Here is a 25,939-nt window from a genome sequence, read left to right as displayed (position 1 = left end):
GTTGATGGCAGAAACCCGCGACGACACTCAATGTGTTGATGGTGTGTGTCTGGGCTTTCTAACGGCGCGAAAACTTTGACAGCTGTCACGCAACGGTTATTGCCCCTTGCCTCTAGCGCTTACCTCTCGCGCTCGGCCGTTCGCCCGATTCACTCGCTATCCGCAGGAACGTCCAAGCATCAAGAGAAATTCCGTGATGTTGTCGGAAGGCTCTGAATGCGAAGAGCCTCTCTTACAATTAGATACACTCTATTCCTCAAGTGGTTCAGCATTCAAGTCCTTCCAGCAAGATAATAAGTCGATCGCATCTCTTGATGTCAAATTGTCCCATTGAGAACTCCTCCGTCCAGGCAATTCCTGCGTACGATGGAAAGCGGTAATGAGAACGGTTAGAGGCCCACGGACGATGCTCATCGCGATTTCTTGCAGCTCCTCGCGCAAGGGGACAAGCGTATGCCGCATCCTCCTGTCCGAAAACTCCGAATTCCGTCCGAGAAACAGTTCGCCTCCAATGTGGGTGAGGAAGTCCGCGTTGGAGGACGCGGCTTCCGGAATCGGAACTCCCGCAATCGCGGCTCCGATTTTCTCTCCGTCGACTCCCCTGATATTGTTCACCGGCTTCACGAGTCTACGGTCGGGCCCACACCGTCATGGCAGCCCGGAAACGCGCAAGTCGAAGCGAAAGTTTGATCAAGGAAATGTTCAGAAAAGTCCTGACCGTGGCAGTTTTTTTTTCTCCATTTTGCAGGCGATGGCACACAAACCACGGCAGCTACGCGCTCACGGCTCTGCCAGTGGAAAGGGACGCGGTGTGGCGATGGCATCGCATGAATTCGGTCAAAAGCACCGGGTCTCAGTCACTTTGATTTGATCTGCGACGAAGATGTCAGCCTCAACGACTGTGCTCGTAACTGGGGCCTCGGGATTCATCGGCATCCACGTAGTGAGAGTTCTCCTGAAGGAAGGTTACCGCGTCCGAGGGACGGTGCGCTCACTCAAAAACGACACCAAGTGTAAACCCATCCTCGAGTGTCACCCCGATGCCAAGACCAAGTTGCAACTCGTCGAAGCGGATCTGACGAAAGACGAAGGATGGGAGGAGGCCGTCCGCGGAGTTAAGTACGTGATTCACGTCGCGTCTCCGTTCCCCAACTTCGTTCCGAAGGACCCCGATTCTTTGGTCAGACCAGCTGTGGATGGTACTCTTCGGGTCCTGAAAGCTGCGGCCCGGGCCGGAGTGGCTCGTGTGGCGCTAACGAGCTCCATAGCCTCTATTCATGGACATCTGGAAACGGATAACGTCACGGTTTATAACGAGACAGAATGGGCCGATCTGGAATCGCCGACGCTCGGACCATACGAGCGCAGCAAGACGCTCGCGGAAAAAGCTGCATGGGAATTCATAAAATCCCCCGAAAACGCCTCGAAGATGGAATTGGTGACCATTCTTCCCGCGCTCGTAATCGGACCGATCGTAGGTACCGATTTCGGTACTTCCGTTATGTCTCTGAAGCGGCTCATCGACGGAAGTAGCCCAATGGTGCCCGGGGTTACCTTTGCGTTCTGCGATGTCCGGGATGTGGCTGAAGCTCACGTAAAATCGCTCACAGTCAAGGAAGCGGCTGGTGAGCGCATCTGCGTCTGTACAGAGACTCTGTGGATGCAGGAAGTTTCCAAAATTCTCCACAAGGAATTCGGCTCGATGGGATACAGATGCCCACAGAGGAAAGCACCGAACTTTGGACTGTGGTTCATTTCCTGGATAGACGCCACAGTGGCGATGCTGATGCCACGGCTGGATAAAGTTTTCAAGTACTCGAATGAGAAAATGAAAACTATCCTGAAAATTCAACCCCGACCGATTGAAACTTCAATAGTCGATACAGCGTACAGTCTCATCGATGCGGGTGTTGTCAGAAAAACCAGCAAATATCAACCGAAGAAAGTTGAGCTTTGATTGTGATATCGCGACGATCACTGGTATCTTCATTGCGGTATCCTTTGATTTTTTTCACGCCCCTCTTCCTCATGGAGCGGGATATTTATTGAATAATAATAATCGACACGTCAAAAATGACCCTGATTTCTGTTATGTATACGAGGCCTGTTTGCTAACCGCGGGCGCGTCACATACATCGGAGGAGGAAGTCGAATAAAGAGCCTCTGTCTCGACGCTGGAACTCGACTGTCTCTATTGAATGAATTGACGGCATGCGAGAATGTCTATCCGTTCGTTTTTCTCCAAGGCTCATCTCGCGTCTGAAAGATTGACACTCCCGGATCCGTCTAGAGAAAGCTATGTGTCTGAGGGTCTCCTTCACAGCTCATAGGCCGAATATACATACTCTCTTCCGACTACTTCAGACTCAAGATTTGGCTGCTCGGGGAAGTTTCGTATCGATCAATATTTGATCGGGGACGATTCCGATCGGTGGAGCAGCATCTGCGGTAAGGTCCTGATGATTCACTCCCTGCTGTTTTGATGAAATCGCCGAGCGTCAAGGAAACAGGGAGAGAACAGATGAGCCCCGCATCTCAAATTTTCTATAATACTTCCTCGCATAAACAAAGCAACGCGTTCCAGCCAGTCCGGCTCACCGACGAGAGTCTGGACCGAGGAGCGAAAACATTGATCCCAGGAAGTTCTCGGCGAATCGTGGAACACTTCCTCGTCTCGACTCAAAGCTGTTGACTTCATCCCAGCGGCATTGGCGCGAGGCTCTGTTCCTGCTCGAAGAACCTTCTCGGCGTGACGTCTCACACACTTGGACGCCCATGAGCCCATGAGGTCCCTGGTTAAGGAAAGACACCGCATTTCGAGCAAACTTCAACGATGATTCGACTTTAATTAATGATGAGTGTACACGATTCGGGAGTGATTCGATAGGAAACAGATTATATTACATCTCTCGACTCGTTCACGAAACTACTCGTGAACAAGACGCGGTGCTTCTCTCATTCCCACTCGGGTTCGTATTCAGAGCCCGACTCATATTCTTGATGTTGATGATATTCCTGGAAAGACGGACCAGCGACCTGGAAAGCCTCGGTTTCGATGGGCTCGCAGGTGTCGGTTTTTACATTGTAGATCATCTTGTGTAGTTTCTTCATATGGATGCGCATGTTGTACTTATACGCTGTCTTATAGCAACAGAACTGACAGACGAAGGGCTTCTCGTTGCTATGTACAGTTTCCATATGACTCCGAACTTTGTATTTATCGCTAAACTTTGCAAGACATATCGGACAATTTCCCTGAGCGCGTTTCTTCTTCTCCTGTGTCTCCGTCGGAGTCTTCGGAGCCGTCCGGTGGACATGCATATGTAGTTTGAGATGGGATTCTTTGACCGTGCTGAACGTACACCCCTCAATGGGACAGCTGTGCACGCGCTCTGTCGCCAACCCGTATAGGTTGACTTTGTCATGCACTTTGGTGAAATGCAATTCATATTTAGTGGCGCTATTGAACGCTTCGGTACAGCCTTGAATTTTACAGTGGTACCTCCCGTTGTTGAAGATCTCTACTAGGCCTTGGTGCATGAGTTTGTGCACGTTCATTTCCTTGACTTTCGTCGTTTGGAAGTCGCACTTGTCGCAATACTTCGGATCGACTTGCCGTTTGTAGATGAAGCCCTTATGAGCCTCCTGGCGATGCTGGAAAAATCTTCGGAAGGTCCCGAACTCTTCGTCGCAGTGCTCGCACTTGAACTTCTTCATGACTTCGTTGTGTTTCGTGGCCATGTGTTCCCGCAGCAGGAAACGGTCATAAGTCTTATAGTCGCATAGTTTGCAGCAGATCGTCCCCTCCGAATGACGCGCTATGTGTTTTTTCAACGCACTGGTCGACGATAGAGTCGCATTGCAGATATGGCACTCCAACCGAGCCTTCTCCCGCTTGTGGGTTGGGTAGTGGGCCGCGAGCCGAGTTCTATGCAACGTTGTGAAATCACATAATAGACACTTGTACCCGATTACGTGTGTGTGATAGTGTCTTTCGAGCTCTCGAGGTACGTTGCTCGTGAAGGTGCACACCGCGCAGCTTAGCTTGAAATTCACTGGAACGTCTTCGGTGGTGTCTCTGTAGGGCGTGAAAATTTCGTCGGTGGGATCCTGACCCCGCTGCGCATCCCATTGGTGTTTGGTTATGTGCTTCTTGTAGGCCCACTTGCCGCGCACCTCGGCGTCGCAGAGGATACAGAATACTGTGGAATCGTCGTCGACTTGATCCTCGTTCGTTTCGTTAAGAGAGACTTCTGTTTCCTGCGTGTCTTGCGTGTCATCCAGGAGAGATTCGTCAATTATCTCGGATTTCAATTCATTCAAAATTTCCTCATCGTGCAACGGAGTCGACGAGTCCAGATCCATTCCGAATTCCGACTGAAATATCGAATATCCTCTGTTATGGGTTGGTCGTCGACGCGACTCGTCGTAATGTCTGCGCTCCGTCGTTGATCGACCGACACGTTCCGAAGTTGCTGTATCGTATTCGCGTGACGAATTTTAAGGAATCCCCTAGCGCCTCGGCATCGACTCCTGATCAGATCAGAACGATCCTCCGCTAGGCGAGCTGCTTTTACCGCCAGAAGGATTCATTTCAAGGAACCCGGAGCAATGGTGCTTGAAAGCCGAACCAGTCGCTCGGCGAGTTGTCAGCCATTTCCGAACCTCTATCAAGTACGCCGGCAGCCCTTATAGGGCTGTCTGAAGCTCTGTGACGCTCAAAGTCATTGGTGATCCTCTCTGTCGTCGCACGAACCTGTCTCACGGTGGGCAATCGTTGCACTTCAAAAGAAGCCGAGGAATTAAAAATTTCTTGAGCAAGCTCCGAGACACAGACACGCAAACTCGAGACGTCGAAGCCACGCGGAAGCCTTTAGACGAGACGGAGAGGCGCCAAAACACGAATCCTACCTCGGTAGCGCGGATAGTAGTTCATCGTTCGCTACAAGTACAGGAGGAGCGAATTGAGATCCGAAATCGAAATTCATGCGTTCCGAGACCCAGTCGGAGAGTCCGAATCAGCCGAACAACTTCGGCCCATTCCAGCGGCGGGAGGCAATGAATTCAAGCGTCGCTTTGAAAATCCATAGGTGTCACTTTCGAGTCACTTTAATTAACACTTCCGTTCTCCGACGATGCATTTTCCATTGTACATAAGGTGAAGATTTCCTCTTTCACAACGAGTAACAGCACGAGGATCACAGAGATCCCCTTAAAGATCAGACGCAACTAAACGACGAGCTGGAGCTCTTCGGATGCTGGAAGCTTCAGGAAGTACTTGTCGACAAGCTCCGGGGTGCATTCTTCCAATGAGGCAGGCCTCCATTTCGGGTCGTTCGACTTCCTCACCAGCAGTGCATTCACGCCCTCGTAGAAATCATGATCATCTAGGAATCTTTTGCCTAGACGCATATCCATCTCGAGAACTTGTTTCAGATCCATGGATTTAGCTTCTCGTATGGCTTTCAAAGTCACTTTCAGGGAGAGTGGGGACATCTTATTCAGCAGCTCTAGCTGTTTCCCACAAAACTCGCCACCGCGAGATTTTAACTTCTCGAAAATCGCCTCCACGGTGTCCGGCGAGAAGCATTCCTCGATTTCTCTCAGATGGGGCTCTAGGGAGAACTTGCCCAGGGTCGGTTGATATTTGTCCAGAATCTTCTCGATCGATTCTTGCGAGCAGTCTTCGAGGGCTAGAATTTCTTCTTCGAGTTCGGGGAATTTGGTCGATGGAGCGAAGTGGCTGACCAGTCCAGCGTGGACAAGATCCTCTCCACGTAGACGGTTTCCAGTCAATCCCAGGAAAACTCCGAGATTGTGTTCGAGACGGCTCAAGAAGTGACATCCGCCGACGTCCGGGAAAAGTCCAATCGCCGTCTCTGGCATCGCGAAGAGAGCTTTTTCGCTCACGACCTGGAACGGGCTATGGAACGATATTCCACATCCTCCACCCATGACGATACCGTCGATCAGAGGGACCAACGGAGGTTTCATCTTAGCCAATAGATAGTCGAGAACGTATTCCTCACGGAAGAACGCATCGTTGTTCCCCTTCACAGCCGCGATTGCCTTCACGTCACCACCAGCACAGAAAGCTTTGCCATCACAGGCTTTGAGCAAGACGAGTTTGGCCAGGTCCTCCTTATGCCATTTCCGAACCACAGGCTCAATCACACGGATCATCGGCAACGAGAGAGCATTCAAAGCTTTCGGTCTGTTCATGGTAATGATTCCTTTACCATTCCGGAGTTGGAGGAGGACGTCCTCCGACGATCCTGTGGACATTGCTCGACTGATCACTGATGAGGGCTTCAAACGTAACAGACAAAACATCTGTGGAGAAAAGGAAGAAGTTAGAGTTCTATTCCGACGACGAGAGCACCGACTGGGAAAGTTTCCCTCGAGTTTTAATAGGACGTTTCGAGCCATCATGTCACGACATCGCAGTCGACATGTAGTCACTGCGCCCAAAACTAATGTCCCTTCACTCCCGGAGCGGATTCGAACCTCACCTATCGTCTCCGGATCCTCGACAACGAGAAATCATCTACCCAAAATTTCGGAACTCTAGAATCAAATTTGGGACCGAGAATCAGTTCGAATACTGCTGCGACCGTCTTCTTCCTGGCACGCCACTCAATATCAGAGCATGACTTGCACAGATAAACTGTGGCGAATGGTTCCATCGTCGGGAAGAGCACCGTTGAAGAGGTCACTGTTTATTTATCTTCTTACTGACAAGTTCCCCGCGCCAATGTCAGTCGGCATTGCGCTCGCTATCCAAGTTTTTATTCTGCCGTCTTTTCCGCAAACCGAGAAACTTACCTTCGCCAAGTTCGACGTGAGTTCGGCAGATGCCAGCTCCGGGAGGCTTCCTGAAAAGGGATCTTAGGGAGCAGTTGGTCTTCCTCTCGGCTGCTGCCGGCTCTTTCGGTCTCTCCGCAGCTGATTACGTATTTGAGTTGCGCCGATCTCTCTCCGGCTTTGATCACCGGCCGTATCACCGAGATAGCAACGAGATCTAGAAGGCCGCGCGCGGGCTCAGGAACATCACTAAAATAGCTCGGAGCTCTCCACGGGATCGGGATCTGAGACCCAGAGCAAGTAGCTGAAACGCTTTACCGGGACGGAAGTTGATGCGGATTAGATTTGGGGCTCGAGGGCAGATTCTTGGGCTTGAGGCTCGGCTGCGCGGTGGGGGCTCTCATCCTCTGATACGGAAATCTGTGATTTTCGGGCGATTGCTCGGATCAATCACCGGTATCTTCTCGCGGGATCTTCCCGAGGGCCCTGGTGGTTATTCCGGAGAGCGTCTGAATCGCGCCGAGTGAGATCCAGAGAATCCCTTGGCTCTGGAAGCTGTGCATCGACTCATGCGGGCTGGCGAGAGAACGACCAGCTGATCGCTCACGGTTTGAATTTTGGCGCCTCTTTCCTCAAGCGACGGAAGTGAGTGTCTTCTTTAGGCCCCACCATCGGAGAAGTGAGGCCCGATTTGGACTCCTGTTCGGAGGGTTTCCGGGGAGAAATGGCTCAGGTAGGTCCAGAATAGGGATCCGAAACATTCAGTTAGATCGGCTCGGAGGCGATTTGTTCGACGGCCTCCCGGAACGCCTTTCACCGAGAAAGATCCAACCGACATTTCTCGGCTAGGTTTGAGAGCTACGAGAGACCGTTGCGAGCCGCGGAGAATTTTTCTCCGCATCCAATTTCTGCTCCGCAACTCTTATCGCGCATGAATTGGATGTCGAGCAAGCAAGATGATCTCCCGATCGGCATTGGACGGTTTCCCGAGAATCCCGAATTTTCTGTCAGCTGGCTTTGACGCTGTTGTGTTTTGAATCGTGCTTTATTTATCCACGACGGGTCGCCGCCGGGGGATCGCGTTCCCGGCAATCCGGACACTCCCCGGAGCTCAGAGAATCTCGAGGGCGCGCGGCGACTGAGCGAGGACCATCATGCGCATTTCCGTCGGTATTACCACACCACGAAACGGATATCTCATAGACGCGGGTGTTAGACACAGAAAATATTCGATAGGGGTCTGATCTCTGCGGTTGTTACGACGCTTCCCGTCGGAGCGCTACGTCTGTGCGAAGGATCGCGTGAAATTCTCAAACTATCGAATACAGTCGGAATGTTTCGTTCCCTCGTCCGAGCCGAGGAAGTTCTGGATTGACTGATCGTTTATTTTTCAGACATCGAATGTCGAAAATCTCGCCCCTCAAGTTATCCGGGCCGTTCGTAAAGAACTCATGGATCTCACCAGATCTCCACCGGAAGGGTTGAAGCTGCACTTGAATGACGCCGACGTCACCGACATACAAGCGACACTCGAGGGACCGCAGGGCACACCTTTTTCCGGAGGAGTATGTTCCTAAGTCACGCTCAGCTTCGCCGAAGAAGCGAGCGAATAGTCTCACACCATCGACCGAGATATATCATTTCATCATAATTTCCGTATAATTCGAGCCTCCATCGAGCGATTGTCTAGTCTAAGGTACCGACGTTTCGCTTCTAGGAATTCAGGCTACGGTTGGTGCTGTCGAAGGATCACCCATGCACCCCTCCCAAGGGATATTTCCTCACTAGAATATTCCACCCGAACGTCGCCCCAGACTCGGGTCAGATTTGTGTGAACACGCTCAAAAAAGATTGGACTCCGGACACGGGGTTGTTGAGGATTTTCCTCACCATAAAATGCCTTCTCATCGTACCAAACGCCGAATCCGCCCTGAACGAGGAGGCTGGTCGACTCCTGCTCGACCACTACACGGAATACGAGAAACGAGCGAAGATGATGACAGCCATACATGCGCAGCCAACCCAGAAATCTGAACATCCAGGTGAGAGAGTCATCCTTCTGGAACCCACTCAATAATGATTGATTTGTTCCTATCAAGATCGGTCTCCCTCGGGAACGGAATTATGTCTAATTCGTGATTCCTCTCCGTTACAGAACCCACGGCCTGTGACACTTCTCAGGCCACGACTTCGAAGAGGTTCCACAGCACGGTTACCCCCTTGGTAGCTTCGAACTCGAACGCCGACGTCAGTAAAAAGCAAATGAAAGTCTTGAAAGAGAAGAAGCGCGCCCTGAAACGACTATGAAACGCCTACAGCCTCCGAGAGCAAGCAGGACTACGAAACCCAGAGGCGGTGTTATGCGTAAATCATCTTTAGGACAATGGCAGGACGGTTAATAATGTATAAATGACAGTCGTCGTTCCTCGATTGATATTCGAGGATTTTTCGAGCCAAGCAGACCCAGTGAATGTGAGAGATCCGCAAGATATACGAATGGAAAAGGCGAGCATGGTTGGTGAGAACGGTTATGGAATCGTATGATTGAGCCGACGAGATATCGGGATACATCAAGAGAATTGAATGTGACTGGAATCAATATATAAAGACTATTTATACGGTCATAAACTGCGAGCGTCAAATCATAAATGATGGTTTTTCGGGACTCACGCTGTGTTTTCCATTCGTGGCCACCAACTGGGAGCGACTCCCTGACCTTCCCCGACGATCCTCTTCGAGTTCCTCAGATGCGTGAAACCTCGGCCTTCCGCTATACCTGTCATGTTGGATTCGAGCTTGCCGCCCGGTCCAGACATCGGAAACCGACGGCTCCTCACACGAGAAGTCGCTGAGTCCGGATCTGACCCCTGACTATGCCTCCAGTAAATCCAGAACGTGGTCTTCTCTGGAGACTGTGCCTGCGAATTGAGACGTAGACAGCAGTTTCCCGCCCGGGGACTCGGTCGGCATGAATTCCGCGTGAATTCGTGCTCTGCGCTCTATGAATACAAACTCGATATGAACACTGCTGACGTTCAGGGACCACGTCACTGGAGAATGCGCGGAATTCATCCATAAGAGGGCTTTCCGCTAATTATCGAGTCCGATAAGGCAAGGCTTGATACAGATCTCCGTGGGGAAAGATAGGTATTGCGAACATAGGGTCGATCGAATGATCCGTCCCTCTGCAGCGGTAATACGGACTCGTAGACTTCAGCTGCACCATCGAATGCCACGGTCGTGGCCCGAGAAGCGATACGGATCGCACCCCAGATTGTCGATTGTTACGTGAGTCGGAAGTCATGCACACTTTAGAATTCTCTCGAAGACTTTCAAATCCGTGTCGTGGAAAGTGTTCGGATGAGTGGTGACAGAAAGAGGTACCCACGACTGGGAGCTCTGCCTCCGATCCTTGCTTATTGAAAGCCGCGTCCGGGAGTTCTATCAGACCCCCAGAACGCTGGAAGACCTCCATACCGCTTAAAAAATATTATATAATCGCCCAGGTGCTCCCAGGATACTTGTTACCGAAGAAAGCAATCTTCAATTGTGTTTAGCAAGGAGCGCAGCGTGCCGCCCCGAGAATTCACTGAATGAGGAATCCGCATCTAAACTGCAGAGGAGCATAGAAGGCAGTAGAACACGCGGATCTGCCTCTCATCAGGGAGCTTGCGGCCCATCGCATGCAGTGCCGATTCTAAGGATCGATGGTATTCGTCCACCGGAGGATCGGTGGCTGCGATCCATACCATTCCACCTCTCCTGAGGGCTTCAGGACCTCTGTCTAGCTCTTTCAGACTAGCTTGGACTCTCTTATTCGATATTGTATCAGACAAGTCTATGACCATTTGTATCGAGAATCGAATCAATGTAGACTATCGACTGTGACGAGGAAGCGGGACTAGATTTCCGAGAGCTATATAAAATCGATTCGAGAGCTATAATATATGCGCTCCAGTATAGAAAGCTCTCTCAGAACACGCATCATGCAAACGGAGGACGGGTGTATCAAGAACTGCCTCGGAAACTCAACTCTCCAACCGAGATTTCATTCTTCAGTTTGCGATGACCAAGGTCAGACTTGTGATTTTCCTCTCAGGCAACGGTGAAACAGGTCCTGGTCTTCGGGGAGTTTGATGGCTGGACAGAGTTCCTCTCCCTTATGAAGAAAATAGTCTGCCCCCGGTGGAAGTTTGTTTCCCTTCGACTCAAAGTACGCTCAATGAACGATGTTACGATGATTGGCTGCTGCCATCTTTGTAAAGCCTACTTAGGTGATTTTTATGACAGCGAGGACCCTGGGGTTTAAGGACGTTCGATTGTGAGCGCCATCGACGCATTCGGCTCATAACATTCAGATGAGGACGGCGGCATTTCATTCCTGAAGAAAAGCTCCGTGGTTTTAGAAACTCTGAAAATGCTCAGCAGCGTTTTTTATTTATCTGGAAGCAACCTTTCATTATTTTGTTTTTGTCGGCTCTGGTAAGTGGTCATTCGAATTTCAGTCTCCGCATATCGAAGACACTTTGCCATTGTTAAATGGATGTAAAAAGTTTCGTGAAGGTCGACCTTTTGCGGGTTCGGACCCCGAGCTGACCGCTGCTCCGGGACGGGTGCGAATTCATCAGAATCGCCGCAAGTTTTTGCTCTTTCTGGTCAGTCGTATTGCTCATCATGACTTAGTCCTCGGCTCATTCCTCAATATGTGATTTCCCGGAAACATTATACTCGACGCCATTGATGCTGTATGCGCATCGGACCGGCATGAGACAGAGACTCGCAGTGAAGCATGGAACCAGCGTTTTTTCCCCGGGAGACACAACGCACGTTCCTGACATCACTCCACTTCTGGATGAGGTTCGAAGTTTTGAGGGGACTCTCACCGGCTATGCCATTTCATCAGAAATCACTTCCGAAGGATCGTTTGAGATCCTCCAGATCAGCACAGCGCACAGCTACTCTTTCAGACCAAAACCGAATGAAGAATGAATCCAGAGAATTTAGGGAATCAATGTTCACTAGAAAATGAGCAGCGAGGAATTCCCGGGACGACCGGAAGACACGGCAGCAATCACAGAAACTAATTGTTCGAGAGCTTTCCCAGCGTTCATTCCTTGCCTGCTATGGGAAAAAATCAAATTCCGGGGCGGGTCGTCGAGAATGCATGTATCAACACATGGCATGTATCAACATTGATCTTCCTCCGTGAGCGAACTCCGCTTCTCATTGGAATAAAAGTTCCAGATGAATTCTTTGACCAGGTGTGGTGAATAGGATCATTTGTCGCATTCGGATCGGTGAAAATTCTTCCATGAGGTGTGTGAACAGCTCGACCGATACAAACAATACCGATACTGCGAAACACATCGGGGACACAATAGCTTCCCACAGATCCTTTCAATTTAAGCCCAAGTGTTGAGCTCGCTATCCCGATCGAGGGTTTACAGAAAAAGAGGACGTTTCTTATAGGCGTTTTCGGTTGTGCCTGAAGGAAGGGTTTGGACGCCATCTGTCAAAATAATTACGGTTGCGAAATCAGTCAGGTCACACCATTGTTGGCGAGTTGAACTACGTTGCCGACCGCAAGACGAGCGACGTCCACAACAGCGACTGGATGTCTACCAACGGCGGCCAAGTATGACCGACGGCGAGCAGCGAGGGTCTGCCATGTTTGACTGCAAGGTTTCTGGTGTCTCCTCTGCTTAAGAAGGAGCCTTGACCAATTTTTCTCATCCCGAGAATGAGTGTACCAAGACATTTGCATTGAAACATATCCAGCCCTATGTTGTTCCAACAACGAGCACATGGTCGGTCAGAAGAAGGCATCATCGGCATGGCAGAAGAGTCTTTCGAAAGCACACAGAATCGACATACGACCGGACATACGTGCTTGTTCCTTTCGCTGATTGAAGAGAACGAGCAAGCAGTGCTGCAACGTCGAAACGGGAGAGAGGAGGTTCGAGCGTGGAAGTAGGTTCATGCATGGGCTAGGACAACGAAAAAGGAGCAGGCTCTCAACCAGCACGCGGAAGTATTCGACGGAATCGATCGATTGTGTTCGACCGGGATCTCGGTCCTGCTCTCGGAGTGTGGGCTACGGTCTGAATCTCAATCAGCTTCCGGGGCTCCGAAAACTTATTCCATAGACCGCCATCGGCTGACTCTCATGGTTCCTCATCTGCGGTGGTGCAGATCAGAAAGTATGTGTTCAGATGCACATCGCAATTATTCGAAGTTCTTCAGGGATATACATATATTCGAAATCAAGACCTCGACGTCGCAGAATCGAACTCAGCATGCTCGCGTACGAGTTGGTGATGCTTGCGCAGACGGAGCAGATTTGGATAGACGTCTTTCCGCCTCGGAGACGTAATTACAAGAGTCACGATGTGTGACTTGACGCCACTAAGTAAGTAAGCCATGCAAGCAAAGAATTGCACCATTCATATTACTCCCTACTGGGAACGTGATCGGATTTACAGCCGTTAAGAACAGAATTCCCGAGCGACCTGGTCGTTTCTCAGATGGTCTACCGCTACTGAGCGGTTGATCTCTCCAGACCAAGATCGCAATCGAATTTATTGCATGTCGTTCCCATTGTTCGTTTGGGAAGAGCCAGAAAATGAACTAAGAGCAAACTATGAATTCTGAGTCTTGGTTCCGACGTGGGAAAGGAGGTCACGGCTGTTTTCACTTCCTGAGAGAATCAGAGAAAGCGAGGCAGGAGAAAAGGGGTGAGCTACGGAATAGGAACAGAATTACTGCTCCCTCGCTCGCTCACATCATTGCGCGGAACTTCCGCAAAAAGTGGATTTGGATATTCATTCGTCGAATCCTGCCCTGTGAACATCCATCCAGAAAAGCCAATTTATCCGGAACAGTGATCGATTCATCAGACGATTCATTGAGGAGTCCCGACGCGCTCATCGAGCTAGGATAGGGTGTGAATTTCAATTGGTGCTCATGCATACTCAGGCGCTCGACTCGTCTGGTCGGATCATGCAAAATGGAGGAAAGAAACAAAATCGCCGAACGATGGTCAGAATCAGGCGAACGAAGTTCTCAGAAGATACAGCTAACAGATTAAATCGGCAGCTGATGGGCGCTGATGCGAGCAGTATTCGACGGGCCCATCTCATGGACAATCCGGGATTTTACTGAAGTCGCAATGATAATCAGGCTTTTTGCTCAAGGATCCAAATTATGAGAGTAGGTGTCTACATTCGGAATAGCGCAGAAGAACTAAGAATGGGATAAACGAGGCGGTTCGTTCACAGTGACGTAATGACCATCAATCGTGCAAAGTGGTCGCAGACTGAATGTCGAAATGAACGGCTGCTCAAACGAAGCTCTCTCGAGGTCTAAAATATTTTGAACTCCGTCCAGAGCAGCTAATGAAAGTTCCAACAAATCGCTTCGGCTCGGACCAGAGGACAGGGTCCACGTCAGATAATAATTATGATCAATTGTTCTGTGAACTGCAAGCTCGATCCGGAAGGTCACAGTTTCCAGGAGCGGAGCAGATGTAGAGTCCCCGAATTCGCATACATAGCTGAGGTTGTCGATATTAAGCACGGTAAAAGAGACCCGCTTTACGGTGCATTCCAACTCGAGCGGTCCGGAACCGTTACCTGAAATCGTATCGATCAATCGGAGATCAGAGGAGGACCATGAGCTCGAATCTGCGCTACCCCCGCCCCGTAACCCCCTTAAACGCACGGAATCCGACGGACCGATGGGGACCATTTTCCGCTGCGATGAAAATCTTCCGGGAGAGTGATCTCCTAGAATCGGGCTGTCCCACAGAACGTCTACATGCTCGCGGATGTTTTCCTTTAGCCCGTTGGTGCAGGATCCGAGAGCTTCATCCCGGTGATGGTTTCCAATAAAATTGCATCGGACGACGGCGACAAGCGATTTCTCCTCCTACCTACAACTCTGCACCGCTGCATCGAAGTCGGCGGACGGAAAGTTTATGACTAACGTGAAGTTATCATTGCACAAATCTTTTCCCGGAACACTGAGAGATGAATTGGAAAACCGAAGATGGCTAAGTGAAATGATGTGTTGGAAAAGCTCGTTCTTGCAATAAACGAAAAGACCACGCGACGCCAGCGACAACGAAGACGGTAGGTCACAAAGGTCTCAGAACGCAAACACAGCAAACACGAGATACATAGTTTGGCTGAGGCAACTTCACCGAGTCTCTCACAAACACACCAAACACACATGTGCCAGGTACCGAATCCAAGTCGAATTAAGCTGTCTGTCTTGTAGCATTCTAGCGGCTCGGAGTTCGGCGGTGATTTTTTGATGACTTATAATTTTCGCCAACATCTCCCGAAAGTGTGTTGACTGAGGAACGAACGAACGAAAGAACGAACGGCGATCATCAGACCCAATGATCTCAGCCGGCCTCCGTTGCTCGCTCTCCTCTACGTAACGATTCAAATCTCATTTTATACGTTCTTAATTCGAGTTCACGAGATTTATCGAGCGAGATCTGCTTGGAAAGAGATTCCGGAACAAGATCTGCCGGCATCAGCAAGTCGAATCTCTCGCACGTAGTCGTGATTTAGCGCACTCGTTCCTCCCTGTACTTTCTGGAATCATCTGTGAATATATTCTCAGCGCGAGCTTCTGGCGTACCATGTGCAAGTGTCTCTCAGTCAGCCAAAGAACCGATCTGCGGTTTCCCGAACCGTGGATATAATTCACCCTGTCAACGATTCGTGGACAGTCCCAGTTCACCAGAAAACGGAATGGCACCCGGATGAAAGAGAAAGTCATACGTTAGGCCTTCCCAAAGCTCATTTGGAATTACGCCATGGGTTAGACATCATCGTTTCGTTAGCGAGCTTTGTACTCCTGCAAGGTCCGTGGCTCGCTGAAGACTTGCAGAAAAAAAAGGTTTTAATACCACTTATTCTCGCCATGCTGTGGTTGCACTATCGCAGATCTGAGACAACAACCGGCCACCGGCACTGGCAGCCGGTCTTTCCGGCCGAGGAAATCTGTGATTTGAAGACCGAAACGATTAGCCTTACGGTGTCACGAAAAGAAAGATGTCGACCGAAGATTTTTCGATGGAGAGTTCAATGAGATACGGTGTCGAGGACGATCTCCCGAGGATAATCATTGGGAACAGACATTGCTCGCGAGTGATTGACGACAATAAACTGTTATTCTAAAGCTTTCTCAACAAACTCTCGCTCATTACGGAACTCGCACACCGTCACGCTCACTCCTCGTGTGTATCAGAGAGATAGTGGATACGAATTCTTGTTCACGATAGATCCGTCCCCAAGTCCGTGCCTCGAACGGAGATTGCGCTTGCGTGCGCTTTGCGTGCCGTATTTCACCCTCGTCCCAGACCGAATCCATGGTGTGCGCTGGGGGCTCGTCTTCGCGGCATATGAGGCGCTTGGTTTGGCATTTACCCCGAACTCGATGACGTTCCGGGCGACCGCTTGCTTCCGAGAGCTGCTTTCGGGATCGGATACAGCCAGAATTCGTAACGGTCGTAAGAAGCTGTGCTGTCGACGACGACAGTCACTTTCAATTCACTCGTCCATCCATCCGTCCAGCCGTTCATTTTACCGTTCGTGATACAACCGCTAACCAGCGGCGGCGGCGACAATGACTGGTTATGACCCTTTGAAGACCATATCCAGCTGAAGTGAAAGGTGTTGCGCAAGCCGTAAATTACGCGCTACAGAACTATGGGTTGCAACTGCTTTCCGCAAACAGAAAAGAAACTACATTAACGAGCGGCTTCATGAGTGAGTTCGTCGTAGAAAAAAAATATGACACGTGAGCTGCGGCATTATCCTGCGTGGCCCTTAGAGAAACGATGAAGGGGAAAGTTCCGATATGGAAGCCATCGGATCGTGAAATGGCGGGATCTGGGAAAACTGCTAATTTCTGGGAATTTCGACAGACAATAGGAAACCTTCTTTTCGGATTGTTCCCATTGAGTGAAAGTATCGTGTTCGCCATCACTGGGACCCGAGATCCTTCGGTAGGACGAAAACGTGGAAGTTAATCTTTTCTCGACTCGGGTCCCCGTTATCCGAATCGGGCACGCGCCGCGCCATGCATGGGATACGGTATGGAGGAAAAAGAATAAATTGCAGTGAATTAGAATCGGGATTGTTTTCGTCATCTCCCTGAACGATACTTGGCTGCCCCCTTGGAAAAAATGCCATGCCATTTGACTCCATTCATCGGCCGTTACTGCCTCCCTCCGCCATGCGTGGGGATCTTTTGCTTTTCGCCAGTCTACTGTCCGCCTGCCTGCCTGCCCGTCGAGCGTCCCTCCGGCCGGCCGGCCAGCCCGCGGAACTATTGGACCAAAATATACAATCAGGTATGACCAACAACAAAGTGGCAGACGGACGACGGACAGGCGGGCGGACGGGCGTTCGGACAAGCAGGCATATTACATAAACAGTTGATCTTATGACCTGACTAATGGTCGCACCGAAATTGCCAGAGCTATCAGGAATAAATAGAGAAAAGCTGAAATCAATGAAATAACAAAAAGTATATATACACTTACACACATGCACGCAAAGAAACGCACACGCACAATGCTCAACGACCAGCCACTTAATGTAGAATCAAATGTTAAATGCCAAACTACATTAGCCACGATCACTCCTCAGATCTGGACTCCGGTCGGGTTCAAGAAAATCCCTCGGCTCCGGCTGGGGTCCGTCCGGGACCGATCGAAGGCATTTGTCCTGATCCTGAGGATTCATGTTGGACGGTTTGCCCATAGATAAGAACTATCGGTCGCTTGTTTTTCTCGATTTGGACTACGATCCTCTTCGCTCTTTTTCCTCCCGCATCGGAGTTTCATTGATCCTGATCCGCGATAACTCGCGCAGCGCCAGCGATAGCGAGAGCGTCGCGGAGCAGAAGATGCGAATCTGCTCCTGCGTCATCTTCTATATGCGTAGGATATCGACTGCGTTCCGTGGAAGGGTGAAAAACAGAACGGTAGCGGCGAGTATATATTCGATCATCCTCTATCAGTCCGTACTTTAGTCCAGCCTGAAAGCGCACCGACGATGTTTTTTCTGGGCACAGGCTTCATTCGACTTTTTCCAAAGCCTCAATCCCCCAGACCATGGCGGAAAAAGCGTACGTTGATTCCGCGAGCCGATGCCTCCAGGTGAGATCGAGACGCACTCATGCTCCTCTGAGAGAGCCGAGAGTTCGAGCCGGAGCCTCTACGGACGCTAATCTTCGCTGACTCCAACGGCCGTCTGAGCGGCATCTTCCCAGGTCGCTATGTGCGGCTGCCGTTCACGGCACCGTTAAATGCACGTTCAGAAGAGAAGGTGCTCGAAACATGCTCGAACAATCGCCCGTAATCGAATCTCCCAAGTTCGGAAAGTGAGCCAGCCGTCTCCCAATCGGGTTTTACGGGCGAAGTTCATCCTAGGCTCGCGGATTGGGTTCTAGAGCTTCCGGGAGAGAGCGTTGTGTAAACTCAACGTGGGCCGTACCTCCCCGCCCCCGGAGGGTCTACTGTACGTACGGGGCAGTGGCAATCCGTCGGAGTTCACTTAACCCAGTTTCTTCGTCGCCGGAGGGGCCAGTCGGCAGAGCGTCCGTCTAGTCGGCCGTTCACGAGACATGGGGCGGATCGATTGAGGGCAAATTACAAACCATCGATTCCACGGTACGTCTGGTGAGTGTCGAGCGACCCGGCGCCGAGCCAGCCCTCGGATGCGTCCTCTAGCACGGATCCCCAGAAAGGGCCGTTCTAAATAATATTCTGTGTCAGCATCTCCAATGACGAATCGCTTCATTCGGACATCGAAATAGCGTTGCGAACTCCAAGTCGTTGTTGTTGGCGACACGGCGCGTGGTGGTAATGTTTAGTTGTGCGCTTCCTTCCTGTGAGTTCCTCTCCTCCCCCGCTCTCTGGAAGAAAGCGTGAATCCTACTACTCTTGCCTCAGCCTTGGTTCAGCGCGCTGTGGCGTTCGCACCGCAACAGCTAGACCGGCATCAGCTGAGTAACCGTCGCGATGGACGACGGCGGGCCAAGACGAGGAACTTCACGAGGTTCCCATGTTGTGGCTGAAACCGAGACAGCCACCCGATTGGCCCACAAGGCCATGAGCGCCACGGGGAGTCGCTCGATTCGACCCCTGCACTGGGCCGTTCTCCTGGCGGCGGGCGCCCTCCTCCCGTTAATCATCTATGCCGCGCTGAGTGCTCTCCACAGCGACGACGTCGTTCTCACGGTTCCGATTACGAGGAAATCGATCGCTGACCGTAGTGACTACATGGGATTGCATCTACGGAACGGCATGAAAGTTCTGCTCTCGTCGAATCCCGAGACTCCGACCGGAGTCGCGATGATCTGTGTGATGGTCGGGTCGATGACCGATCCCGAAGAGATCCAGGGGCTCGCGCACTTCACCGAGCACATGCTCTTCATGGGCAGCAAGAAATACCCCTCGGAAGGCGCGCTGAAAACGTTCGTGTACGGACACGGTGGAAACTACAACGGCTTTACCAAAGACGACTCGACGTGCTATTATTTCTCCGTGGAGGCGGATTACCTCGAGGGAGCCGTTGAGATCCTCAGTGATATGTTCAAGCAACCGTTGATTCAACAGTCCTCGTCGAAACGTGAAGTTCATGCAGTGGACACGGAGTACCGCCGAGGATTGAAAACCGACTATTGGAGAAATCTCCAAATCGATAAGTTGACTTCGGATCAGACCCATGACTACCATAAGTTCAGTGTAGGAAATCAGAAAACGCTCGACGAAGGAGCAACGAAAATGAACTCGACCCTGGCACGGGAGGCGACCAAATTCTTCCACAAGTACTATTCGGCCGGAATCATGAATCTCGGCTTGCACGGTAAACAGCCTCTGAGTGAACTCAAACGGATGGCTGTCAGCAACTTCGCCGACGTTCAGGACAAGGGCATACCTCCTGCCAACTGGGACTACCATCCGTTCAAGCGGAGCAACCGTAAACTCATCAAGAGAATGTCCGACACCGAAGGCCATTCGCTGAGTCTCTCGTTCCCCATGCATGACATAAGTAAACAGCTTTACCCTCTTAAAACACTCCTCGAGCACAAGGACAAGGGCGGTCTTCACCGGTACCTAATCACCAAAGGATGGATGCGCAGCAGTTCTTCACAGACGAAGTGCATCCGAGGTTTCTGCATTTTCACCACGTCGTTCGATCTCACGGATAGCGGTTTCAATCACTGGCAGGATGTTGTGAGTCATTTTTTCTCGTACATTAATTTCCTCAAAACTCACCCCCTACCCGATCACTACCTGCAAGAGTTGGACGAGATCCTCAAGATCGATTACCGGTTCACGTCGTCCTTCTCTCTCATCACGCAAGTGCAAGTTATGGAGAAATACAATCTTTCGGATCTGGCCTCCGCCCCGTACCTCCTATTGGATTACGAACCCCACTGGATCGACGAAATCCTACACAAGCTGAATCCCAATAATATGCGTCTGATGATTTCGTCGGCGCGCTTCAACGGCTCGACTGATAGGTTGGAACCACTGTACAGCACTGAGTTCTCGATCGAAGACCTGTCCCAGAGCAGCTTGGACGATTGGAAAACGTCGACTGAGGGCCAGAACGGCTATTTCTACCCGCCGAAAAACAATTGGATCCCTCACAACTTCAGCATCCACGAAAAAGACGAAGACTGGCACGCGGTGCCGAAGCTGCTCGTTGACGACGACCGGGTGCGCTTGTGGTATTTCCAGGACACGTCGTTCAACTCGCCGCGATCGAAAGCCGAAATCTATCTCCGAACGAATGCTATCCGTGAAGATCGAAGCCGCATGGGTGTGTCCTTGGTTGAGGACTGTTTCAAGAGAAGTATCGAGGAAGAGGCCTACGGACCCGCTATCGGTGGTCTGACAGCCTACTTCCAGAGCGACATCGGAGGATTCCGAATCACAGTTCAGGGGTACAACGAGAGACTCCCTGAGTTGGCGAACCTCGTGCTCAAGAATTTCATGACTTTCCAACTGACCGAAGAGTGTTTCACGCTATCGAAGAAATCCTGGCTAAAGAACCTCAAGGAGTCGGAGCGTTCTAGCTCGAGCCTCCACAGTTTCATCCGGGGTCGTCTGATCTACCACGAGTTGAGCCGTCGGTGGCGCGAGCGTGAAACCGCCATGATCCGATGTACTCTGCCCGAGGCTCGGGACCTTTTGAATCGGATCCGGCGGAAACTGGCAGCCGAAGTTTACGTGTATGGCAACATTGTCCAAAGCGATGCTTACAGTGTCCTCAATGCAACCAAAGAGCTTCTAAGCGGTGAGTATTTTGGATTTTTTTCGTTTCCGGTGATGGTGGGTACGTGTTCTCATGGCCGAAGGGTCCGACGGTAACCATCGATTCTCAAACTCGATCCATCTAATTCGAAACGGCTGAGTCAACGTCAGCGGGGAAATTAGTGATTTTCGCTTTGCGAGGCCATACAACTCGATAAGTTGTTTGTCACAAGCAGGCAGCAGCAGCGGCGGCGTGTTCCAAGACACGCAGGCTTTCTTCTACTGAACCGTCATGCCTCACTACCGGCGCTGGCATGGAAATCTCATTTTCATCCGAAGTAATCTAATCGGCTGTCTCATCATCGTCAGATTTGGCGCACGAAAAAAAAACGTTGCCGGTATTTAGAATCTCTGGCGGACGCAAGCACTCGGCGCCACCGTAAAAGGTCGTACGAAGCAAAGCCTACAAGGGGACAAACCGCGTCTCATTAGGTGTTTATTCAGCCGAAGTCAAGCGATGCCAATAGAGACCTAGTTTCATGGGGTCGCTCTAATTCAACCTCTTGCGATTACTCGGCTCTGCTCCAGAATCGACGCTCGTGATTCGAACGCCCTCCCATGTAGCGCATAATCAGCCTAATCAAGGCCGCAGATGTAACTTTCGATCGCGACCCGTTATCTCGATATCTCTCGTATCAACCTGTTACTTTGTTTACAAACAAGATTCGGTACGGAGGAGAAGCGCCCACGGGCTTTTCACTTCGTCATATCATCATCGTCATCATCATAATGACGTATATTCAGGGAAGGTTTTCACCTGAACGACTATTCCTTCCAGTGAGCGAAGCCCGTCTGGACGATCTCAAATCCCTAGCAGAGCACTCCATGAAGCGAGGCACCATTAATCGTCTGAGGGAGCACTTCGATGAGCAAACATTAAATTCAGTCTACGTCTACTACGAGATTGGACGTCGCGAACAGACAAGAAATTTAGTTCTGACAGAACTATTCGTCAACGCCATCGCTGCAGAAACCTCGAACGTTCTGAGAGGACGCCAACAGTTGGGATACTCGGTTGGCGTCGTTCACGAGCGGCGCAGCAAAACTCACGGTAAGCGGGTCGGATTGATTTTACAACAATTTTCTTCGATCACACTTCCAAAGATACCGGCTGCGATCGGCCGGCAGCTCGTGACAAGATGAGATGTCGATCTCGATTTCATACGGTGTGCTCGAAAGCACTCCAGCTGCCGTTGGCGAAAGAAGCGGCGGATTGAGGGAACTTCCACACAGACATGTGATCCATTCGATTGTTTCCCTGAGCATCGTTGGTGACCCCGCCTGGGATATGAGGGAGTGTCTGTCCTCACGGAAACGGATCGTGCAGGAAAATTTTTCGCAATGAACGAGTGTCAAAAGAAGACATTGTACAAGCGAACATACACAATCACATGGATTCGCACACATACACACACACTGACGCCGTGTCATAATAGTGTCTACAGCGAGCCCGCGTTCTCGTCACGCAGCAATGTCAACAACGCCCGATAAAGTATCCGCTGCCGAAGTCATCGAGGCGGAAACACAAAAGACACTGTGGCGACACCTCACTGTCAGCCAATTCTTGTACCAGTACTGCGGTACTGCCACATCTCTTCCGTACACAGAACAATCGTTCCGTACGCATACGCTCAAATATCGCAAAACCTTGCACCTTGACAGACGCCGAAGGTTTCCGTATTCCGTATCCGGACGCAGCTCACTCCGATCAAGCGTTCGCTCGCTTCCGTTTCAGGTGTCGCGGTTTACGTCGAGTCGGGTTCCAACACGAGTTTCGTGGAAAGTCGGATTCAGGATTTCGTAAAACGACACGTTACGACTTTCCTCACAGACATGAGTGAAGAGACCTTCCAGCAACATCTCACCGCTCTTGTGACAAAGAAGAGAACCAAGCCAAAAAATGTCTACGAGTCTGGCGACCGGTGAGTAAATCCATCCTTCTTGAGTGAGAAAAAAACTCACTTATCCCATGATTCGCCGATTTAACAGCTCACATCTCGACGCACATTTCGCCAGTGTGGAATTTGCGCTGTCGATCAGCATGGAGAAAAAGAGTAGGTGGCGACGCATCAAATGACACGGATGCTTTGTGAGAGTCTGTCGTCATCGTCGTTTGCCGAGATAATCGCATACTTGTCTCATTTGAGACGAATCTCTCTCCGTCTCGCTCGCTCGCTCCCGTAGCATTCCCGATTCAGTTGTAATGCATGGGAGGAGTTCGAAGCGGCTCGCTCGTTCCGCAGAACCCGTCTGTTTGTTTGCGGGCTGTCGCTGACTCCCTCCTGTAGATTTCTCCGTTCATTTCATTCTTCTCTTTCTTCCATTTTTTTCTCGTGTGGATCACACCCGAATGACGCCGACAGCCGCGTCGCGGTCTAGAATGATGACCTGAAAGACAAACGTCGATTTTTTCCCCCGTTCGCCCGTTGTCGATGCTTCCCCGCAACTCCTGCCAACAACCCGCTCAGCTTAAATCGTCAAAAATTGTCATGCGGTGCTCTTTGACTCGCCAGCGATGATGTGGGGTCGAATACCAGTCATTTGAGTGTCTATTCACAATGTGGCCTGCATAGAAGTTGTTAGCTTTTGCGAAACCGTGGGGTCGAGTTTTCTGCTCACGACGAAGTCCTTCACTAAGCCCCGTGCTCGATGCCAATGATCGAGGGATCTCAAGAGTGAGAACCACAGGGGATACCAATGATGGCCTTTCGGGACGCTGAAGTACAGTCTTGGGCCATTTCGCTCCTACCGTGGCTCGCAGGGTCCTTACCGGAGATTGGGGCTCTGCATCAAAATTTTCCAGATGACACGCCAAGTCGTTGTCGGATGGAAAACTGACGCTGCAAAGTTTTTCTCCCCCTTGACTCTGGGGAACCGGATCCCTACCCTGAATGTGGCATCTTGAGAGGCAAGAATTTCCTTCCCCCTTCCCCCGTGAGAGGCAGAACGTCCAGAGGGAGCCTGCCGCGGGAAGCTTGAATACCGGAGCTTCAATCGATCTCAGCGGAGAGAACCTCCCCATCACTCAGGCGACGAGAACGGAATCAATCCTCGGCTTCTGTACAGAAGGGACGGCTCGCTGTCAGATTCCGAAGAGCGACTTCACGCACGATTTGAAGTTCTCTAACACAGGAAAAGGGATCACTGCGGATCTGCAGGTGACGCGCATACCTCTCCAATCGTTGGACTCTCCGTCCGTCTCCTGACCATTGGGGGGCTCCGAGCCAGGAGTCGGTCGATGCGCCACATCGTGCTCCTTATCACGCACTATTCACAAAAAGTGAAAATTCGACCGCAAAAGAAGTTTTTCCATATCCGGACGCGCGCCCAGCTTCACGGTTGTTGTGGGATGCTAAATCTGGGTCGAGATATAGGCGCCTGACAGACGGACAGACAGAGTGCTGCTGCAAGTTCACGACTCCAATCACTGGGAGAAGGGGGAAAACCAGAAATGTGGGAGCTGCTGCACCGCCAGACCCGAATAGAGCTCCGTCTGATGTTGCGTCCCCTGCGGGAATTTCTGATTCGTATTTGGTTCGGAAGCGAGCGGGGAAATGGAGCACGCGGCCTGACAGATACGGATTCTGAATTTGATCCGTCGCTCTCCGGGCCCTGGAGCGAGGGAACGTTCCAGGAGCTCAGTTCGACGTCTTCAGACGACATGTTATCCGGAGCGGTTTGAAAAATTCTCCGTTCCCCGGCAGGATCCCCGGTTCCCGCTCTCTCGGACCCGTCCACACGTGGAGTAATCATTTCGATCTCGGGTACCATATCATGCGGGTTTTGTTGCTTCCAATGCTAATGCATTTTGCGTAAACATGTCTCCCACAATCGAAAGCGAACACACTCCAAATTGGGAATTCACTTTCGCCGATAGTATATCCTGATTGGGTATCTTATTTTCTGGCTCGCATAGAATGAAGGCACGTCGTTTTTGGCTGATGGAGACGTGAAATGCGCCCGCGGAGGAACGTTCGCGCATCATCTCATGCATCAAAGTACACCCACGACGGCACCGTGAGAAACGATCCGCGAATAGTCAGCGGCGTTCACTCAGAGTTGGCACCTGATCTCGTCGAAGAGACTACCCGCATGATGAGCGAAAATGTAGAATATCAGAAAAAAAAATGTTGACGCGGTCTCGTTTCTGCAAACAGCAAAGCGAGGGAGAAAAGGTTTCTGAGCGAGCGACAAATGAAAAACATGAATGCAGATTCCCCAAAGCTCGTTGCGCAAGTTTCTGAGCGATTCTTTTCCAATCTGGGTGGCTTGACGCTCATCATCATATGCCACCACCACATCGGTAGTGAGTTTCCCAACCAATTCATGGAGTCGCGGGTGATCCGCCCGCTCGCCCATTGACGCGAACGACACAGGATGCGTCAATTTTAATATGTGTTAGGAATCACTTGAAATATTTCACCATCTGACAGTTGCTACTTGACGGATGCCGTGGGACGCACGGGAGCGACTTGAATACTCAGCGGTACAACAAAGTCGTTTGTTGTTTCCAGGTTCACCGCAGAAATCATCGACGGAAATCTGCTCTTCAACCGAACGGAGATCGAAGCTATCAGCGCCGAAGTTCTGACGAAAGCCGACCTCATCACGCTCCATCGAAGATACATGCTCAACCCGACCTCGTCAAAGGCGCTAATAACGCTCATCGAAAGCGGTCCCGAGCGAGAAGGAGATGGCAAAGTCGAAACGGTCCGTTACGACGGCTCGCGTACGACGTTCGACACCATCGAAGATTACAAGAAGACTCTGCCGCTAATTGAGTGGTAA

General features: G+C 50.9%; 5 protein-coding genes across 6 annotated transcripts; 3 read left to right on the top strand and 2 right to left on the bottom strand.

Annotated features, from left to right (window-relative positions):
- Positions 1-861: 861 nt before the first annotated feature.
- LOC100898328 (dihydroflavonol 4-reductase-like) lies at positions 862-2,168 on the top strand. Its single transcript, XM_003746291.2, has one exon. It carries the CDS (start codon positions 884-886, stop codon positions 1,955-1,957), a length of 1,074 nt encoding a protein of 357 aa, XP_003746339.1. The 5' UTR covers positions 862-883; the 3' UTR covers positions 1,958-2,168.
- A 787-nt stretch (positions 2,169-2,955) lies between these two features.
- LOC100904865 (zinc finger protein 710) lies at positions 2,956-4,529 on the bottom strand. The gene has a single exon (XM_003746335.3). The coding sequence runs from the start codon at positions 4,363-4,365 to the stop codon at positions 2,956-2,958; it is 1,410 nt and encodes a 469-aa protein (XP_003746383.1). The 5' UTR covers positions 4,366-4,529.
- A 574-nt stretch (positions 4,530-5,103) lies between these two features.
- Positions 5,104-6,953, bottom strand: Hibch (3-hydroxyisobutyryl-CoA hydrolase). 2 transcript variants are annotated; one of them, XM_003746289.2, is made up of 2 exons: positions 6,826-6,953; positions 5,104-6,333 (listed from the first exon to the last, which is right to left on the bottom strand). In XM_003746289.2, the coding sequence occupies exon 2, from the start codon at positions 6,331-6,333 to the stop codon at positions 5,230-5,232; it is 1,104 nt and encodes a 367-aa protein (XP_003746337.1). In that variant the 5' UTR covers positions 6,826-6,953; the 3' UTR covers positions 5,104-5,229. The 2 variants fall into 2 exon arrangements, with proteins under 2 accessions (XP_003746337.1, XP_003746338.1); XM_003746290.2 differs by lacking the exon at positions 6,826-6,953 and adding an exon at positions 6,513-6,649.
- A 954-nt stretch (positions 6,954-7,907) lies between these two features.
- LOC100897934 (ubiquitin-conjugating enzyme E2 S) lies at positions 7,908-9,463 on the top strand. The gene is made up of 4 exons (XM_003746288.2): positions 7,908-7,970; positions 8,199-8,369; positions 8,522-8,846; positions 8,960-9,463. The coding sequence occupies exons 1-4, from the start codon at positions 7,959-7,961 to the stop codon at positions 9,109-9,111; spliced, it is 660 nt and encodes a 219-aa protein (XP_003746336.1). The 5' UTR covers positions 7,908-7,958; the 3' UTR covers positions 9,112-9,463.
- Positions 9,464-18,847: 9,384 nt separating this feature from the next.
- LOC100904719 (insulin-degrading enzyme) lies at positions 18,848-25,939 on the top strand. Its single transcript, XM_003746334.1, has 4 exons — positions 18,848-21,134; positions 21,930-22,202; positions 22,887-23,073; positions 25,666-25,939. The coding sequence occupies exons 1-4, from the start codon at positions 18,848-18,850 to the stop codon at positions 25,937-25,939; spliced, it is 3,021 nt and encodes a 1,006-aa protein (XP_003746382.1).

Source organism: Galendromus occidentalis, unplaced genomic scaffold, assembly GCF_000255335.2.
Source record: "Galendromus occidentalis unplaced genomic scaffold, Mocc_1.1 scf7180000077495, whole genome shotgun sequence".
NCBI classification, from domain to species: domain Eukaryota; kingdom Metazoa; phylum Arthropoda; class Arachnida; order Mesostigmata; family Phytoseiidae; genus Galendromus; species Galendromus occidentalis.
The sequence above is the reverse complement of the archived record's forward strand: the minus strand, read 5'-3'. Positions and strand labels throughout refer to the sequence as shown.

Coding starts and splice junctions, on each gene's coding strand:
- LOC100898328 (XM_003746291.2), top strand. CDS start 884: ATGTCAGCCTCAACGACTGTGCTCGTAACTGGGGCCTCGGGATTCATC.
- LOC100904865 (XM_003746335.3), bottom strand. CDS start 4,365: ATGGATCTGGACTCGTCGACTCCGTTGCACGATGAGGAAATTTTGAAT.
- Hibch (XM_003746289.2), bottom strand. CDS start 6,333: ATGTTTTGTCTGTTACGTTTGAAGCCCTCATCAGTGATCAGTCGAGCA.
- LOC100897934 (XM_003746288.2), top strand. Junction 8,370..8,521: donor GCACACCTTTTTCCGGAGGA/GTATGTTCCTAA, acceptor TTTCGCTTCTAG/GAATTCAGGCTACGGTTGGT. Junction 8,847..8,959: donor CCAGAAATCTGAACATCCAG/GTGAGAGAGTCA, acceptor TCTCCGTTACAG/AACCCACGGCCTGTGACACT.
- LOC100904719 (XM_003746334.1), top strand. CDS start 18,848: ATGGACGACGGCGGGCCAAGACGAGGAACTTCACGAGGTTCCCATGTT. Junction 21,135..21,929: donor AACCAAAGAGCTTCTAAGCG/GTGAGTATTTTG, acceptor TATTCCTTCCAG/TGAGCGAAGCCCGTCTGGAC. Junction 22,203..22,886: donor GCGGCGCAGCAAAACTCACG/GTAAGCGGGTCG, acceptor CTTCCGTTTCAG/GTGTCGCGGTTTACGTCGAG.